Genomic DNA, 19,390 nt, shown 5'->3' with positions numbered 1-19,390 from the left:
ACTTTTTACCCCTCCAGTTGCTCATCCCCTAAGGTTGGGACGACTCAAAAGCACTTCTCTGAACACCCTTCTTTCCCTTTGAAGGGCTGCCAGCACCTGATCTCAAGAAAGAAAGCAAAATGCAATTCCCACGCTGCCTCGCCACTGGCCCTTTCCATCCTTCTTAGGGGAAAGTCTGCTCTGTTCCCTGGCAAGTCCCTCCGTAATGTTAGTGTCGCTCTCTGTATTTTCACAGCTGGCGCAGATCCTGCCAACCGAAGAGAACTTCCTTCTGTGCTTCAGGCAGCACGTGGGCTCGAGCGCCGAGTTTATGGAGGTGAGGCCAAGGCAATAGCTTCTTTCTAAGCATTGGGACCTGCCTTCCTCCCATGTTCAGAGCCAGACCCACCCTCCTGCCTGGTAATGGTCCCTGGGAGATGCCAAACCCCATAGAGCTGTGCTACTCAAAGTGTGGTCCGTGGACTGGCAGCAACAGTATCACCTGGGTGCCTATTAGAAAAGGAGAAAGGGGCTGGGAGCCGTGGCTCATGTTTATAATCCCAGCACTTTGGGAGGCTGAGGCCAGTGGATCACCTGAGGTCAGGAGTTCGAGACCAGCCTGGCCAACATGTCGAAACTCCGTCTCTACCAAAACACACAAAAAATTAACCAGGCGTGGTGGCAGGCAGCTATAATCCCAGCTACTCAGGAGGCTGAGGTAGGAGAATCGATTGAACCCAGGAGGCAGAGGTGGCAGTGAGCCGAGATCGCACTACTGCACTCTCAGCCTGGGTGACAGAGAGAGACTCCATCTCAAAAAAATTAAAAAAGAAAGAATGGGAGAAAGGCCTGTAATACCTACTCAGAGAGGCTAAGGCGGAAGGATCCCTTGAGGCCAGGGGTCAAGACCAGCCTGAGCAACGTAGTGAGACCTTGTCTCTACAAAAATAAAAACTACCATAGTGAAGAGGAATTTAAAAAAAAAAAAAAAAAAAACTTAGTGGAATATGTTGGTGCACACCTGTAGTCCCAGCTTCTCAGGAAGGCTAAGGCAGGGGGATCATGCGCCCAGGAGTTTGAGGCTGAAGATCACACCACTGCACTCCAGGCTGGGCCACAGAGTAAGACCCTATCTCAAAGAAAAAACAAAAACACAAAAAGACAGACTCCCTGGCCCAGTGAATCAGGATCTACATTTTAACAAGATCCCCAGATGATGTGTATGCACGTTAAAGTGTGGGGAATAAGATGAAAAGTAAGCTTGGGTCGAGTACACGTGGGAAATACTGTGTACATGCATCTCTTATTTGGGGATTTGCTGTGGTCATTTGCATATTACAGGCTCTGAGAAATCATGCAGTAAAGAAAACTGTGCCACTCAGTTTGGCTCGAGGATCTCCTGCCACTCAGTAACGATGTTGTGTCTCTCAAAGTCAGAGTTCAAAGAAACAGGCTTGGGAAGGGTGGAATTATGTACAATTCTATAGCTAGAAAAGTCCAGTGAGGATTCCAGTTTCTGGTGTCTTCCACATTTGATCTTTGACTATGATAAGGTTTTGGTTTTCCTTTTTAAAATTAGCATTCCCATCTGGGCACTGTGCCCCACGCCTATAACCCCAGCATTTTGGGAGGCCAAGGCAGGTGGATCACTTGAGGTCAGAAGTTCAAGACCAACCTGGGCAACATGGCAAAAACCTATATTTATTACAAATACAAAAATTAGCTGGGTGTGGCGGTGCACGCCTGTAATCCCAGCTACTCAGGAGGCTGAGACAGGAGAATCGCTTGAACCCGAAAGGCAGAGGTTGCAGTGAGCCAAGGTCACACCACTGAACTCCAGCCTGAGCAACAAAGCAAAACTCTGTCTCAAAAACAAATAAACAAATAAATAAAATTATCAGTCCCCTCTTAGCAATATAATTTCCTTGAGATCCTCATGTAAAATATGATGTTCCAACTCATGTGTTTTGAGTAATATTCACCTGATTAATTGAACCACATGAAACAGATGATATTTAACCTTTTTTGACTTACAAAAAGTGGAAATTCTATGTGGTTCAACCAAATATATTACTAATCCTGATGTCCAGCAAACTACCAATAATTTCTCCCTTTCTTTCTGGAACTCCACACTCTACACTTGATCTTAGCCAAAAGGCCAAGAAGCGATCCACACTCTAACCATTCAGCGTACGCATCCCTCAGAGTGAAATCCAACCCATACTCCCCTCACGAACTGCCTGCTCTGATGGATAATGACTGGCCTGGCCTTCAACGTGACTCTCTTTGCTGTTCATCGGGGTTAAATCCATTTCCAGCCACCGGTAATCCCCTCTGCGTGATTCACTGCCCAAAACAACTGGAGAGCTGGCCTGAAACCTACATGACAGCAAGTTCCCCTCCCGGGCAGAAAGTCAGTGAGAAAGAACCAGTTCTCAGAGTGGAAGAGTCATTTTTTTAAGTGACAGCTTGCCAGAGCAGCAGAGATGGATTTAATTTTATGGTGCGTTAAAAGATTTTTCTCCAGTTTTTTCAAGATGGCCAGATTCCACAAGCTGATAATTGACATTCTGGCTTCTGTTCTTAGTCCTTCTCTAGCCTGCCTGGGAGAAAAAAAGTTCTGCATATCCTTATAACTTGTCAGGGTGTTAACTTTTGTATCAAGTTTTCCAACTATAGAAAAGGGAGCATCAAGCCTGACTCCTTTCCTGATAGAGAGACAGCCAAAAATTGGCCTCTATTCCACCTCTGGTCTGGAAACAGGGATGGTGGGAGCTTGCAGGAGTGCAGGGATGCTTATAGAGGAGCTAAAAGCATCTCCCCGACCCTTTTTCCTTTCTCTTTCACAAAATCATTAGTGGCTTCCCTGTGTGGCTAACAGGATTTCATATTCTTCTGTTGCCCAGGCTGGAATGCAGTGGCATGATCTCGGCTCACTGCAACCTCTGCCTCCCAGGTTCAAGTGATTCTCCTGCCTCAGCCTCCCAAGTAGGGGGGGACTATAGGCGCATGCCACCACACCCGGCAAATTTTTTGTATTTTTAGTAGAGATGGGGTTTCACCATGTTAGCCAGGATGGTCTCGATTTCCTGACCTCCTGAGCCGCCCGCCTTGGCCTCCCAAAGCGCTGGGATTACAGGCAGGAGCCCCGCGCCTGCACATTTCATATTCTTACATGCATTTCCCCTTCTAAGCCTCAGCATAACCTCAGAGCAGACATGCCCACCAAGGTTTCTGGGACCCCACCCTCCCACAGTACCATCCCACTGTCACCTCCTGGGGTCTGTTCCATTTTTACCAGCCGGAAACCTGAAATGGTCCCTTGGTCACCCTGAAAGGTTTGTGCTCTCAGCTAGCTCCCATCCCAGCACTCAGCACAACAACTTCTAATTTTAGTGATGCCTTGGGATTTCTTTGAGATTTCACAAAGCCCAGGCCTCTTGAACTCTTTCCCTTGAATGAGAAGAGAATACGGATGCATTGGTGATGATGAACACGAGTGCTGGAGGGGAGAGGCGGCGTGCGGGGGAGCCCAGGGCTGGCGTCCGGTGGGAGCGCATGGTCGGGAATGGACCCGATGGCAAGACGGATTGGAAAAGCAGCCACTGGTGCTTTGCTCTGTGCAGGGACTGGGATTCCTTCAGGTTATCCCCCTTCTAGGCAACTTGGAGCGGGGTGTCTTTCTCTTTTCAGTCAAGACTTAACTTAGATGAACTAAACTCTAATGCACTAAGTGTTGGCGAAGTCATATTTGGAAATCCTCACACGTATCTTAGTACCTTTTCAAGGGCAGACTTTTGGCCATGGGAAAGAGTATTTCAAAAAGTCTAAGGCATTTTTCTGCAGAGAAAAGACACTCTTGTAATCAAATACCATCTGCCTGGGTTGCATATAGTACAAATCTATCCTTTTTTTTTTTTGAGACGGAGTCTTGCCCTGTCACCCAGGCTGGATCTCAGCTCACTGCAACCTCCACCACCCAGGTTCAAGTGATTTTCCTGCCTCAGCCTCCCGAGTAGCTAGGATTACAGGTGCCTGCCACCACACCCAGCTAATTTTTTGTAACTTTAGTAGAGATGAGATTTCATCATGTTGGCCAGGCTGGTCTCAAACTCCTGACCTCGTGATCCACCTACCTCGGCCTCCCAAAGTGCTGAGATTACAGACATGAGCCACAGCACGCGTCCTAAACCTACCCTTTTCTTGGAATTTGCTCCTGTCTTGCAACTTAAAAAAAATAATAAAAATCAGGACCAAAATTTCTGAGCCCTTTCACTAATATGCCATGAAAATTACGTAACCTTGTTTGCTGGTATTTAAGAGACTTTTTCATAAAATACAACTACTCTAAATATCCATAAACTCTAACACTCCTGACAATGAAAGGGGCACATTCAATGGAGACGTGAGTGAAGTAGGAGATTAAACAACTAGCGGTTGCTGACTCTCAAAAAATCAAGTGTTGCTGGTCTTTAGGTGTGCTGTTTGGACCTTGTGGAGAAGGGAAGAGAAGTTAGGGGAAGGAAACTTGGAAGAAAATCTGTAAGCCAGGCATGATGGCTTATGCCTGTAATCCCAACACTATGGGAGGCTGAGATAGGAGGATCATTTGAACTCAGGGGTTTGGAGACCAGTCATCTGGGCAACACACTGAGATCCCATCTCTACAAAAAGTAAAAAGTTAGCTGGGCATGGTGGTGCATGCCTGTGGTCCCAGGCACTTGGAAGGCTGAGCTGGGAGGATCACTTGAACTTGGGAGGTGGAGGCTACAGTAAGCTGTGGACACCACCGCACTACAGCCTGGCGACAGAGTGAGATCCTATTGCAAAAAAAAAAAAAAAAGATGAAGAAGAGAAAGAAAGAGAGAAAGAGAAGAAGCGAGGAAGGGAAGGGAAGAGAGGGAAGGAGGGAAGGAGAGAAGGAGGGAAGGGAGGGAGGGGAGGGAGGAGAGGAAAAGAAGGAAGGGAGGAAAGGAGGAAGGGAGGGAGGAAGGGAGGGAGGAAGGAAGGAAAAGAAAAATCTTAGAAATATGCGGCACCAAATAGACCAAAGATTTAGGGGAACACGGTTCTCTAGGCATCTCTGCCACAGATATGAGCAGTCCCCTCCCCTTCATCACTCCCCCTCCTGTGGCTTTCCCTCATCTTCACCAGATGACTTGGTAAAAGGCAGGGATGTCAGAGCGGTTGTATACAGGACCATATTTTCTCAGGACCACAGAATGAGTTACTTATTGCTGTGTAACAAACTACCCCTAAAACTTAACAGCCTGAAGCAACAAACACTGATTACATCCCAGTTTCTATGGTCAGGAATTTGGAAACAGCTTAGCTGTGTGATTCTGGCTCAGGCTCTCATGAGATCCCTGTCAAGACACTTTCTCTCATTTTCTCCTCTGATGACCCTGAAGGGCCTGGGCTACATCATCTCCATGTCTCCGTCCCATTCTGATATCCTTGAAGGTCAAGACCTTGGCTGGCCCATTAGAGGGGAACGGAAGGGAGGTGGGTAGATTTTGATATGTCTCTGCTAAGAGGTTCACATTCCCATTGTTGCAGGCTTGGCGGAAATACGACACAGACAGGAGTGGCTACATCGAAGCCAATGAGCTCAAGGTAGGATGGGCCTTGGGGAGGTGTGAGGCCAGAGTGGCAGTGGGCTGAAGGAGCCTGGGGATGGAGGAGATACTGGATGAGGGGCATGGGTGTGCGGGCTGCTTAGGAATACTCAGGCCTGGCACTGAATTGTTGGACTTGTTCGGAGAAGTCAGGGGAGATCAGTAACACAGAGCTGTGGGACTGTGGAGTTCAGCCAAACCCAGCTCCTCTGCATCTCTGTGCTTGGGACAGGCATCCTCCAGGCAATGTCAGAAGACTGGCCTTCTGGCTCCTAGGTCCACCTCCAAATTTCTCTGCCTACCCAGTGATTCCCCAGGCGCTGCTTAGCCCTATATAGTGAGCTCCAAGGAGGCAGAGCCAATCTCTAGCTCTACCCCCCATTCTATGGGGCAGGGTTGCACCCAGGGGCTAGTAAAGCCTTTAAAGTCACTCCCCAAGAGTTAAGAATTATGAGGGCCCTGAGTCATAGAACTTATAGACCTGGGAAACACACACACACACACACACACACACACACACACACAAATTGAGAGACTGTCTGAATGAGCAGGTAAGTGAATGAATGAGGGACCTAATGCATGAGTCAAAAGTACTAAAGAGGCCTTTTGTGTCCCAGGGATTCTTGTCAGACCTGCTGAAGAAGGCGAACCGGCCATATGACGAGCCCAAGCTCCAGGAGTACACCCAAACCATAGTGAGTGGACAGAAGTGTCCCTCTTCCCCAGGGTACAGGACTTGGGTCCCAAGCCATGGGGGTTCTGGTGTGCAGGGTCTTTTGTTTGCTGATTCTTCAGGCCCAGGGGAAGTGACTCACAGTGGCAGATGGCAAAAAGGGGTGCTAGTTCATGGCTTCACACACCCTTTGAGGTCCTAGGCACAAGCTGACCCATGGGCCAATGTTAGCATCTGTTTCCATGGCAACCTCTGCAGCTCCAGGAGAGGATAACCTTGGAGAGAGTGGGCCTTCAGTGCTGGCCGGCTGTGCCCCAGCTGTCCCTGTCCCTAAGAAGGGGAGAGATGAGCAGCGAACAAGTCCCTGTGACCCCCCCAGGGGACCCCCATGACTGATTTAGGCCATGTTGGTCCCTGGCCCCCAGGGCCCTCAGAGGAAGCATGAGCACGTGTCACCTGTCCTCCTTCCTCTCCTCTCCAGTAGAAGGGGATGTCAGGTCAGAGAAGTTCAAAGCAAGTAACCCAGGCACCTCTTTCTTCCCCAACAGCTACGGATGTTTGACTTGAACGGGGATGGCAAATTGGGCCTCTCAGAGATGTCCCGGTAAGCACCTCACCCCCAGGGTCACTGATACCGACCCCTGCAGGTTATTCCCGGGCTACCACCCGTCTCTGAGATCAATCAGTGGGAAAGTGATAGGTGCAGGTGTCAAGAACCTCAAGACAAAGGGGATAGAACCGTGAGCGTCAACACCTCGCCTTGTCTGTCTCCCTCTGTTTTGAACTTCCCACTGATTCTTATTAAGAAGTGCTCAGAAACCGTTTCTGTAACTGCAGGCGCCACCTCTGCCTTCCCCCGGCTCCCGCTTGCCCTTGTCTGTGCGGCCTCCTAAACTCTGCTCTAACATTTTCTCCCCAGACTCTTGCCTGTCCAGGAAAACTTCCTGCTTAAATTTCAGGTAAAACTTTTCTTTCCTTCCTTCCCTCTTCCCTCATCTCTCTGAGCCTGGCCCTGCATCCTCCTTCCCCCAACGCACCACATACTACACACTATACACATCCACATACACCACACAGACACACAAACACATAACACACACACTGCACACACATCACACGCATATAACACACACACCACACACAGACGACACACAGACCACACACACTGCACACACATCACATGCATATAACACACACACCACACACAGACCACACACACTGCACACACATCACACACATATAACACACACACCACACACAGACCACACACACAGACCACACACTGCACACACATCACACGCATATAACACACACACCACACACAGATGACAAACACAGACCACACACACTGCACACACATCACACACATATAATACACACATACCCCACACAGACATACCACACAGAGACCACACACCACACACGCACATTACACACACCACACACACACAGACCATATACCACACACACACAACACACAGACCACACACCACACACACAACACAGACCACACACACACCACACATATACACAGACACCTCATGCACATACCACACACCATATACACACCACACATAGATCACACATCACACACAACACACACCACACACACATACCACACAAACACCACACAACACACAAATACCACACACAGACCACACAACACACACATCATACACATCCTACACATCACTCATACCACACACCACACAAACCACACAAATACCACACACAGACCACACCCCCCACACACACACCATACAACATACACATACACCACACACAGATCACACACACCATACACATCACGTACACCACACACACACCATACCCTCCCGCCCCCCCCCCCACACACACACCCCCCCCACTGCGCTTCTGCTTCTGTCTTTATACCCTGGTTCTTGCAGGGCATGAAACTGACCTCAGAGGAGTTCAACGCGATCTTCACATTTTACGACAAGGTAAGATGGGGAAATGGCATGGGAGGGAAAATCAGAAGCCCATCAGCCTTGTCAGAAGGGCTCAGCCTCATCCCTGGGAAGAAACAGCTTTCCAGGGGCAGCCTGGGCCATGTGGTTTCTTCCTGCTGCATCTTCTGCTGTATGAGAAGGCAAATGCCATTCTCCACTGGTGGCTGATGGAGACCAAGGGGTTGGTTTCTACAGAGGGCAGCCGAGAATCGCTGGGGGAAGAAGCCTGTGTTCAGAGTGAGGCTGTGACCACGCTGTCGGGGGCCAAAGGGAAGAAACACTCAAAACTGTCCTGGAGCCAGATCACAATTCTGCCCAGAACCAAGTCTTTAATTTGGAAGTTGGAAGTGGGATGGCCTCCCTACCCATCCCTCCCTTGGCTGTCCCCTGCCCACATGACTCCAGTGGTCTTCTTCATAACCAAAGTGTTTGAGGTAAACTTTAAATAGCCCCTGGACTCAGGGAGTTAACCAAATGTTTCTTGAACCTCACTTATATTTCCAATGCACATAAAAAGCGCCACAATAAAAGGCTACGCAAAGCTTGCGCTCCATGACTGATCAAGACAGAAGGGATGCATTATTGTGTCATTACATGATCTGAACACCTCATTTTGCACAGAGTAGCAGAGAGGCTAGACTCTTAGACATCCCTGGAATGGGTTGGGACGTTGGGGGCCTAGGCTTTAGAGCTCAGGGCTGACTCTGTTCCCATCCTCAGGATGGAAGCGGCTACATTGACGAGCATGAGCTGGACGCCCTTTTGAAGGATCTATATGAGAAAAACAAAAAGGTGAGCCGCCGAGCCTGAGGCCCGGCCACCGTTCCCAGGGCACGGGAGACGCTTCTGCAGGAGTGGAGGGGAGAGGTGCCTGGACCTGTTCTCTGCTCCCTTCTGATCTGCCACAGCAAGGCAATAGCCATTTTGTGGGTTTGCTTTTGGTTTTTAAATTTCTGGTTGGCTGATTGACTAATTGACTAATGGACACAGGACAGAACACTTACCATCTTCACCATTTTTAGCATACGGTTCAGTGGCATTGAATACATTCATAATATTGTGCATGCATCACCGCCTTCTCATCTTGCAATACTGAAACCTGTACCCATAAAAAATAACCCCCTCCCTGAGCCCCCCAGCCCCCAACAGGCCCCGGTGTGTGATGCTCCCCTCCCTGTGTCCATGTGTTCTCATTTCACTCTCACTTATGAGTGAGAGCTTGCGGTGTTTGGTTTTCTGTTCTCGTGTCAGTTTGCTGAGAATGATGGTTTCCAGCTTTATCCATGTCCTTGCAAAAGACATGAACTCATCCTTTTTTTTATTTTTTAATTGTACTTTAGATTCTGGGGTACATGTGCAGATCATGCAAGATTGTTGCATAGAACTCATCCTTTTTTATGGCTGCATAATATTCCATGGTGTATATGTGCCACATTTTCTTTATCCAGTCTATTATAGCAGGGAGTGGGGGGAGGGGGGAGGGATAGCATTAGGAGAAATACCTAATGTAGATGAGGGGGTGATGGATGCAGCAAACCACTGTAGTACGTGTATATCTGTGTAACAAACCTGCACATTCTGTACATGTACCCCAGAACTTAAAGTATAATTAAAAAAAAAGAAAATTCAAGGGAAAAAATAACTCCCCATTCCCCTGTTCCCCAACTCCTGGCAACCACTCTACTTTCTGCCTCTGTAAATTTGACTGCTCTGGGTACCTCATGTAAAGGAAATTGTATGATCTTTCTGGGCCTGGCTTATTTCACTTTGCATAATGTCCTGCAGGCTTATCCATGTCGTGGCATGTGTCCGAGTTTCCTTCCTTTGTAAAGCTGAATAACGTTGCACTGTATAGATAGACCACCTTTTGTTTACCCATTCCTCCTCTGTGGACACTTGGGTTGCACCCATCTGCTGGCTATTGTGAGGGACGCTGCTGTGAGGTGAGGACAGTGTTGTTGACGTGGCCCCACGTGTGAAAGTGTTAGCCAAATTGCCAACAACAGCAACAACAACAAAAACACTTGTCACACAGCAAGATTCTGAAGGGCAGAGGCCAGTGGGAGGTGAAGGGCTACTGTGGACTGACGCACTGCAGCATTGGGGCTGGGGCAGGGGTTCAAAGGAGCCACTGAAGAGTTCGTTCCTCTCAAAGAGAAGGCAGAGAAGTGAATTATTTTGCCTGGTGTTGCCTCCTGGGAATACCCAGGGAGATCCTCCCCTGGGCTCAGCTTGGTACACTGGGTGGAGGAGTCAGGTGGAATGGCAGTCAGGAGCCAAAACTTTGCAGCTGTCTTCCTTCACCGCCTGGAAAATGTCTTTCTCTGAGCAAATGGTTTTGCCGCTTTCTTTAATTAGACGATGAAAGCTCGGTAACTCCTTGTCTCACCGCCTTGGCTGACAAGCAAAAGCTAAATTTAATGCTCAATTTCAGGAAAAAATTCTATGCAGCCTCTGAGTCTATTTATCTCTCTTTCCAAGTGCTTTCTGATCTCTTTATCTTAAATATCATCCTTCATTTATTTCATCTTTTTTTTAAAGATGTTACCTACAATTACTCTTGAAAGAGGCAGAAAATAAATGATAAGGAAACAAATACTTCCCGGGAAGAAGGAAGTACTCACCAGGTGTTTGAACTTGGCAAACTTTTTCCTTTCTTGGCACTAAATTCTAAAAGAAAATTATGTATGTGCCGTTATGCATCCAAGGAATGTTGGGCACCATAGTGGAACATATCTTTATGTGTAATTGCATGAATGAGGCGTAGTTTGTCTTCATGAGACCCTGCCTCATACCTGAGGTGGCTAAACTCTAAGGACTTGCATTAAATCTCAGAGTGACCTGAATTCCCTGGTCATCAACTCACTAGGCTCCTTCTTGGTTCCTACAAAGGGCAGCTTGGGGCGCTGCACAGCTTGACTCCAGGTATGGAAACAAAAATAATGATGCGGGCATTGGGATTCGGAAGCCACTCCGAAGGTCAGCGAACAAGAATATTAACCAAGCTGTTTACCCAAGAGACTTCCACTGGTACCAAGTTTCAGATTTGGCCCCTGGGGATTGAGAGAGTGAATAAGTAGCAAGAGAGAGCTGCGTGATTGTAAGTCACAGCACCTGTGCTAGAAGGGAAGGGCCATTTCTGGCAAACCCATTGAGGCACATATTCCATTTGGATGGTGCCTGCATGGAGTGTGATAAGGTCTCTGAGCAGATTAATGTTTGAGGCTCCTGGAGGGGACAAGCTGATGGGATTGAACTTCAGTATTTCTTAGCATTTCTGAGGCCATGCCAGCTCGCTACAGCCGTCCTCAGTTTTAAGTGAAACTTACAGACCTCGCAGGTAAGCAGCCCCTCCCCCCACGCTGCTGAGTCTCTCACTGCCACAGCTCACTGCGGAAGTTGTCCCAAGCTTGGGGTTGATATAGGAGGTCCCTTCCTTGGCTCCTGATTAAGTGGCAGATATCTCAGGTGCACGCCAGTGTCATGTGACATCTCCAAGAACGTCACAACTTTAGGGAAGATACCTCTCAAAGCTAGACATGCTTGCAAAGTGCCCTTGGGTTTTGGTGGCACCAAACCATAAATTAATAACATAAAAAGAGAAGTCCTGGCACAATGGGGGGGAAAAGGAAAGACTAGCCTTTGAGCCCTGAAAAAGAGGTGACAGAATAGTGCACCAGTGAAATATTAGACTTCAGGGCTTGTGATTAGACCCCAAGTATTCATGAGCATGACTGTACCTCAGCTTTCTTATTAGCAGAGTGGAGATAATGACCCATCAGCCTAGAAGAGAAAAATTTTTTTAACTATCTGCCAACACTTTTAATACAAAAGAATAAAAGTAAGAAGAACTGGGTGTGGTGGTACACACCTATAGTCCTAGCTACTTGGGAGGCTCAGGCAAAAGATTGCTTGAGCCCAGGAGGTCAAGGATGCAGTGAGCCGTGATCATGCCATTGCATTCCAGCCTGCGTGACAGGAACAAGACCTTGTCTCAAAAAAAAAAAAAAAAAAAAAAAAAAAGAGGGATGGAGTAGGGGAGGAGAAGAAGGAAAGAAAGGAAAGGTTAAGTGATTTTCCAGTGTTGATGATGACCTAGCTATATTTCAGACCCATTGGTTATTTGTATCTGAAGCAATCATTGTAAAGCATGTATTTAACATCAGGCGAATCAGGTGTTGGTATTTAATTTGGGCTTCCATTTATATGAGACACTGGGCATATGTTCATGGCTCACCTGTCTCAGTGGCCCCTGAACACCACAAGAAGCCAGTGAACAAGAAGTAGGCTGGGGAGCTTTATTGCTGGAGAAGCTGGGATTTAGAATTCCTTGCTTAAATAGGGGCTGGGCATGGTGGCTCATGCCTGTAATCCTAGCACTTTGGGAGGCCGATGTGAGTGGATCACCTGAGGTCAGAAGTTCAAAACCAGCCTGGCCAAAATGGCAAAACCCCATCTCTATTAAAAAAAAAAAAAAATGCAAAAATGAGCTGAGTGTGGTGGCAGGTGCCTGTAATCCCAGCTATTCAGGAGGCTAAGGCAGGAGACTCCCTTGAACCTAGGAGGCAGAGGTTGCAGTGAGCCGAGATCGTGCCACTGCACTTCAGCCTGGGCCACAGAGCAAGACTCTGTCTCAAAAGAAAAGAAAAAAAAAAAAAAAAAAGAATTCATTGCTTAAATAGATGAGGCTTAGTAAACAGTGGTCCAGGAGGCTGGAAGGCAAGACCAGGGAGCTTTCCTGGCCTTCATCACCTGCAGAGAGCCAGACTGGCCTTGAGTTAATGAAGGCCCACTGAGGTAGAGGAATCTATACAAGTTATACACAGATCATGACTGTCACAATAGCTACCGTTTATTTTTCAAGTGCTTGCTTGTGTGGCTTATACTCATTCCCTCATGTAATCATCACAACACCTCAATGAGACATGCAATTTTAGTGTACCCATTTTACAGGTGAGGCAGCTGAGTCTTAGGAAGCTTGATTACCCTCCCCAAAGTAATGCAGCCAGTAAGTACAAGAGAGGCTTCAACTCCATCTGTCTGGCTCCAAAATCCATGCTTTGCATACTTCTAAGCCACTTATCCTGGGATGAAATGAGACAAAGGTGTGGGTGTTTGTGTTTGTGAAAGTGGACGTGGGCTCCTTGGGTTGGGGCCATCCTCTGAGCCTGCTCTTACCCTCTCCTTGTATCTCCTAGGAAATGAATATTCAACAGCTCACCAACTACAGAAAGAGCGTCATGTCCTTGGCCGAGGCAGGGAAGCTCTACCGCAAAGATCTGGAGATTGTGCTCTGCAGCGAGCCCCCCATGTAAAGTGGGGACAGAGGCTGCTTCTCCACCTTCCCCAAACCCTGCTCCTGCTGCCCTGATGCGTCATCTACCCAGACCCAGAGACCGTGAGCGCCCCGCCCCCACCCCTGCAGCCTCCACACACCTGCCTGCAGAGCAGGAAACGAGAGATGGAGGTTGGGCTGCTGGGGCGGGGGGGCCATCCTGAGCCCCCTGCACCCACCCCTGCCCAGGCAGACTGCTCTGCCTCAGTGGATCACACACACAGAGGTGATGGGGGCATGGATGGAGGGTCCCTAATTCTCTTCGCTGTGATGCATGAGCTCCCTTGCTGTATGATTTAGGCTTCTATGTGCAACAGAGTGGACTGTTCCCTCTGGCTCCCTCTGTGGTGCCCCGTGCCACCGCCTACCCCAAACTTCCAGGTTCCACCCACCACCTTGCTAACGGTGTAGCTGTCTTCTCAGAGCTCCTGCGTGTGGAGGGCACCCGCCCTTTCCTTGCCTTCTTTACTCGGCGTGCTCCTTTTGTCTTTGGGTGTGTCGTTTACCAAAGAAGAGTTTACAGACAATAAAATGAAAAGGTTCTGCTGTGGAAGCTTACCCAGTCTTGTCTAGTGGCCAACTTCTCTCTGTAGCTAGCAGCTCTGCTTGACAAAGGGAGGGCCTATTCTCACGTGGGTGGGGGAGGGTAATGGGACCCACCTAAGTGGGGCGTAGGACCCCCCAAGACTCTATGGCTTTCACTCACCGTTCATTGCCTGTCTGTTCACTAACCTGAGTCACTCCTTTGTTTCATGTCTGTTCCTGTATCTCTGAGACTGGTGATGGCACAGCTTACGAGTTCACTGAAGTCTTACTAAGGGGAGTATCAGTATTGTGCTCAACGGTTGACCTGGAGTATCTCTCTTAATCCTTTGAGAGAAGTGCTATGATTGTCTGCACTGTCCAGGCAAGAAAACTGAAGATTAAAAAGGTTTTGGGCCAGGTGTGGTGGCTCATGCCTGTAATTCCAACACTTTGGGAGGCCAAGGTGGGCGGATCACCTGAGGTCAGGAGTTCAAGACCAGCCTGGCCAACATGCTGAAACCCTGTCTCTACTAAAAATACAAAAATAAGCCAGGTATGATGGTGTGTGCCTGTAATCCCAGCTACTTGGGAGGCTGAGGCAGGAGAATCACTTGAACCTAAAAGGCAGAGTTTGCAGTGAGCCGAGATCATGCTAGTACACTCCAGCCTGAGCAACAGAGTGAGACTTTGTCTCAATACATACACACATACGTACATACATACATACATACATAAAGAGGTTTAGTAATGAGCACTGGCCAGTTGGGGCAGAGCGAGGGTATAAATCCAGCAGATTGGATCCACCTTATAGTAGAGACACCAGTGGGGTCCCTACCACTGGGACCAGGTGATCTCCACCAAGCAGGAAAAGGACCTCCAGGCAGAAGCTCTAGACCACCAAAATTTAACTTTTCCTCCTCAAAATGCAGGTTACCCAACACCCGATCACAGGCCAGCTTGGCCTTTGGGTCCACAGAGCTCTTAGATCCGAGGATAGAGAGAGGACTGATTTTTCATGCTGTCATGTATTGATTGTCTACAAGACATATTTTGATGACACTACCTCATTTAATCCCACAACAATCCTACAAGATGGATACTATCTTCAGATGAAAACAACCAAGGCTCAAAGACATGAGCGGGTAGGGTGGGGGAAACTAGGGACTCGCATTTCTTTGCCTACCTCATGTCTCAGGGCCCATGCTTTTCCCATTGGCACCTTATTTTGGGGTGGGGGCTCTGCCTCTGCAAACCTGCAGCCCCTGTCAGTTCAGCCGCCTCTGCCCTTGGACCACAGGAGATGAGGAACTCCTTCCAGCTCACCCTAGAGGTCTTCTTAATCTTCATGTGTGCTCTTAATTGTATTGTTGTCATTTAAAAACTTCTCAGTCAGGCAGGGTGGCTCACACCTGCACTCCCAGAACTTTGGGAGGTGGAAGCAGGTGGATGGCTTGAGCTGAGGAGTTTGAGGCCAGCCTGGGCAACATAGCGAAACCCATCTCTACAAAGTATACAAAAAATTAGCTGGACATTGTGGCATGCGCATGTGCTCCCAGCTGCTTGGGAGGCTGAGGGTGCAAGGACTGCTTGACCTGGGAGGTTGAGGCGCTGCAGTGAGCCAAGATCACGCCATTGCACGCAGCCTGGGTGACAGATTGAGACCCTATCTCAAAAAATATATCTTTTTCCTTATATCTACTCTCTATAGCCATAAGAATGCTCCAGATGACCCCAAAATCTTTAAATTCCTTTTGATTGCCATAGGAACTAAGTACCACAACCATGTGAAACCTCAGTGCTTCACCCTCTGCTCACCTATTGTCCCCATCCCTACTAGTGATCATCTGAGGATTTATGAGGCCACCACCTGTGATGAAGAATCCATGTGCTGTTTCCCTCTGACAAAGAGGCCGTCTCTGTCTTTCTTGAATGATTTATCAACCCAACCCCGGAATATCCAGACCTCATTTCCTAGGGGCATCTCCAGTACCAGTTACTAATTCAGGGTAGTCCCAACAGAAAACAATGGCATCTTCCAATCATATCATTCGAGTCGGATTTGTTCACAAACATCTATACACACGCAGGTGAAATACAAGGGACTCATAAGGGACAGTGGAGAACCAGGAACTAGTGACAGGGAAGCGACTAGTGACTAGTGACAGGTAACTAGTGCTGTTACCACACTTAGGCCCAAAGGAATGAGGGGAACCCAGAAAGGTAGAGTCATGCAGGGAATGTCACATGTTCTGTTCAAGCACACAGCCAAGCCCAGGTTAGCTCTTATGGAGTAAACACACACCCCCTCCTCCCTGCTTCCTTCCCATCTCCTTCTAGCGTTCCACATTGCCTGCAGCCAGAGGGCCAGGAGCCTACTAATGGAGTCCACAGAGGCCAGCCTCAAGGACAGAAAACAAGCAGAGAAAGGTGGGGAGTGATGAAGAGGGACAGTGGGGACACACCCTACATACTCAGAAACTAGAGACACCAGTGGACACTATATATGTGAACCTGAAGTTCCGGAAGATGTCGGGGCTAGAAATGTGAATTTGTAAAGCATCTGTGCAAAGATGGGGTTTAAGGTGGTGGGAATGGCAAGAGGTTCCCCCAGGAGATACTAGAAAGGAGGTCTGAGAAAGGATCTCTGGTCCCTCCCAGAGCGAGAGCTCTAGAAGGGAAGAGGGCATGGCCAGGCAGGCAGGCAGAAACCAGGAAGTATGGTTTCCTGAAAGATAAGTGAAAAGTCGTGTCTGAAAATGAGGTAAATGATCAAAGGTATCAGATACTGCTGAGATGTATGAGGGGTGAGATTTCAATGCCTGGTTGTCTCCTTATCCAAGTCCTCCAAAAGAATAACGGGAACTCCTAGAGGCGGGGGCTGTGTTTTTTGAGCAGTGCATGGCTGCAAGAGTGCACACATGAATGAATGAGTGACTCCACCGTCAGGGCAAGAGGGTGGATGTGACCCTGAGCTGAGCTTGAGAAATCCTTTAGGGCATCATAAAATAATAACTCCAAGAACCGTGGGACATGAGCCAGTCAGAATGTATTACCTTTGCAGTAGTCAGGTCTTTGGAAAGTGACAGAAATCTGGGTACAACTGGCTCAGGCAAAACAGAGAATTAGTGGGTAGAAGCTGGACTATCTTGTATGTCTGGAAGGGCCTCCTGAACAACCTGAACTGGGAACTCAAATATTGCCAGGACTCCTCTCTCTCTTATTTCTGCTTTGCTCTAACTGATGGCTTTATTTTCTCAGAATGATGTCTTCCATATGGCAGGAAGCATGACCTTAGCTGGCTGTATCCCCATCATCTAGAACAATGCCAAGCACACAGTAGGTGCTCAATAAACATTTGTCACATGAACTCATTGGCTCTAAGCTAAACATCTGGCAAAGACAGAGTATTCCTCTTCCCTTAAAGTTCAAAATGCCACAGAGGAGGAGCTCTAATTGACCCACCTTCCGTCACATGCTCACCTCTGACCAGTCACCCATGGCCAGCAGGTGGGGTGATCCTCTTAGAATCAGACACGTGGGACAGGGGATGGGAATTCCAAAGAGTAGAAGAGTGATCCAGGTCCCACAGCAGGGAACAGTGGTCACTCAACAAATCCCCATTTTATAAATAAAAAAAATCGAGGCCATGCTGTTTAAGTCTCTTTCTCCAGATCACAAGACCACCCAGAAGGAAAGAGTTGTGCAGAGAATGACACACATTTAGCTCAAGCGCTAGAGCCCAGGTCTTCTTGACTCTTGGCCCGCTGGCAGTAGGAAAGGATTGAAAGAGGGGAGGGCAAGACAACAGGAATTAACATGTTAGAATTCAAAAACTTGGAAGGGATGTTAGATGCATATGGAAGATGGGGTACACATGTCAACACGTGGGCATGTATGTAAGTGAACCTGCAAGAGGGTACAGGATGCGTATGTCAGTGCGTGCACAGGTACACAAGTAGCCAACAAGGGGTCTGAGACCACCTGGGGACTGACGGTGGATGTGGAGGAGTGTGAGATTGGGTATGATATAGTGAGACTGGAACTTCACCCAGAAGAAACCCTTCTTCCCAAGGCATATTCGCATCCTGCTGGAGTCATAACAATTAGAAACTTCTCGGCCCTCCTTCTCCTAGTTCTGAGTAAGGGTGAAGAGAGAACAGAGGGACCAGGGCTGTGTTTTGACTCTTTTGGGCCCCGAGCACTTTTGCTTTGGTGAATGCCTTCCTCCATTAAAATTATCATAAAATGTACTGTATGACTGCATTGGTATAAAGACAAATATGTTGATATTCTGTTGTAAAACATTTTCTTCAACTTAAGGCGTCACCTTTCCTTGGCTTTTAAAAAGAAATTAGGACCTTTTTGTGTGTCCCCTGAAGTGGCCTGGGTGCTGAGCACTGCACTGACCAGATCTGATCGAGAAGACAGATTGGAGAGGGAGTGGCCATCACACTTTCAGGTGGGCTTTGGGTCAGGAGCTACACACACACAGAGGCAGGGGCTCTTGTTGTTTTGAAGGCAGAGTGGCTAGATGTAGTTCCCACCTGAAGCCAAAAAGAATATGTGGGGCGAAGGGGTCTCCAAGTGTTCTATCAAGAAAACTGCTCCGGAAATAGAAAATGGCCCAGCACAGAGAAACACGGAATCCCTCAACGGGGCTCCCCTTCTGATGATCAAAGTATTTTGGACCTTGACTTTATGCCCTGTTTTCTTCTGTTTTGTTTCAGGGTAACTGATGGCTAAAGGTTGAGTGGGTAAAAGCATACACACAAAATATTAGAGACCATTGGAACAGGTTTTGGGGGCACATACCCTGTGTCAGGTTCTCTCGAAGGCATATTGCTGGGGTTGGCTAGCTTGGTCCTCATACCAGCCCTGTGGGAAAGGTGCTACTATTATTTCCTCTTTATAGAAAACAGTGGCACAGATCAGCGAAGCAACTTACCCAAAGTAACACAGAGTCAGAATTCGGTGGGAGGCAGTTTGATCCCATGACCTGTGTTAACAATAGCTGTACTGTACAGCACAGGGGCCGAATAAATAGTAGAGAGTATTTATTCATCTCAGATATTTACTGAACTCCTGCTGTGATCTAGGCCCCATGCTAGATGCTAGGGACACAGTAGTGAATGTGACAATCTCCAGTTGCTGGAAGCTTCAAGACTGAGATGAGGAAACTACCAACGCAGTATGATGAGATGATACTAGTGGGTCCAAAGAAAGCCCAGGAAGAGAACCCTAACCTAGATTTGGAGCAGGGCTGAAGTCCTGGGCGAGGTGATGAATAAGC

General features: G+C 48.1%; 1 protein-coding gene across 1 annotated transcript in view; it reads left to right on the top strand.

The window, feature by feature from the left end:
- Positions 1-14,137, top strand: part of CALB2 (calbindin 2) — a 33,464-nt gene extending 19,327 nt beyond the window's left edge. Inside the window, exons 4-11 of the mRNA XM_032284407.1 lie at positions 236-316; positions 5,539-5,595; positions 6,215-6,292; positions 6,819-6,874; positions 7,190-7,229; positions 8,178-8,231; positions 8,961-9,032; positions 13,439-14,137. Coding sequence (XP_032140298.1) covers positions 236-316; positions 5,539-5,595; positions 6,215-6,292; positions 6,819-6,874; positions 7,190-7,229; positions 8,178-8,231; positions 8,961-9,032; positions 13,439-13,555 — 555 coding nt within the window. The 3' untranslated portion in view covers positions 13,556-14,137. The remainder of the gene's footprint in view (positions 1-235; positions 317-5,538; positions 5,596-6,214; positions 6,293-6,818; positions 6,875-7,189; positions 7,230-8,177; positions 8,232-8,960; positions 9,033-13,438) is intronic.
- Positions 14,138-19,390: the final 5,253 nt, after the last annotated feature.

The sequence above is a fragment of the Sapajus apella genome, unplaced genomic scaffold (assembly GCF_009761245.1).
Source record: "Sapajus apella isolate SASKATOON/1434 unplaced genomic scaffold, GSC_monkey_1.0 scaffold15, whole genome shotgun sequence".
Taxonomy (NCBI): Eukaryota; Metazoa; Chordata; class Mammalia; order Primates; family Cebidae; genus Sapajus; species Sapajus apella.
The sequence above is the reverse complement of the archived record's forward strand: the minus strand, read 5'-3'. Positions and strand labels throughout refer to the sequence as shown.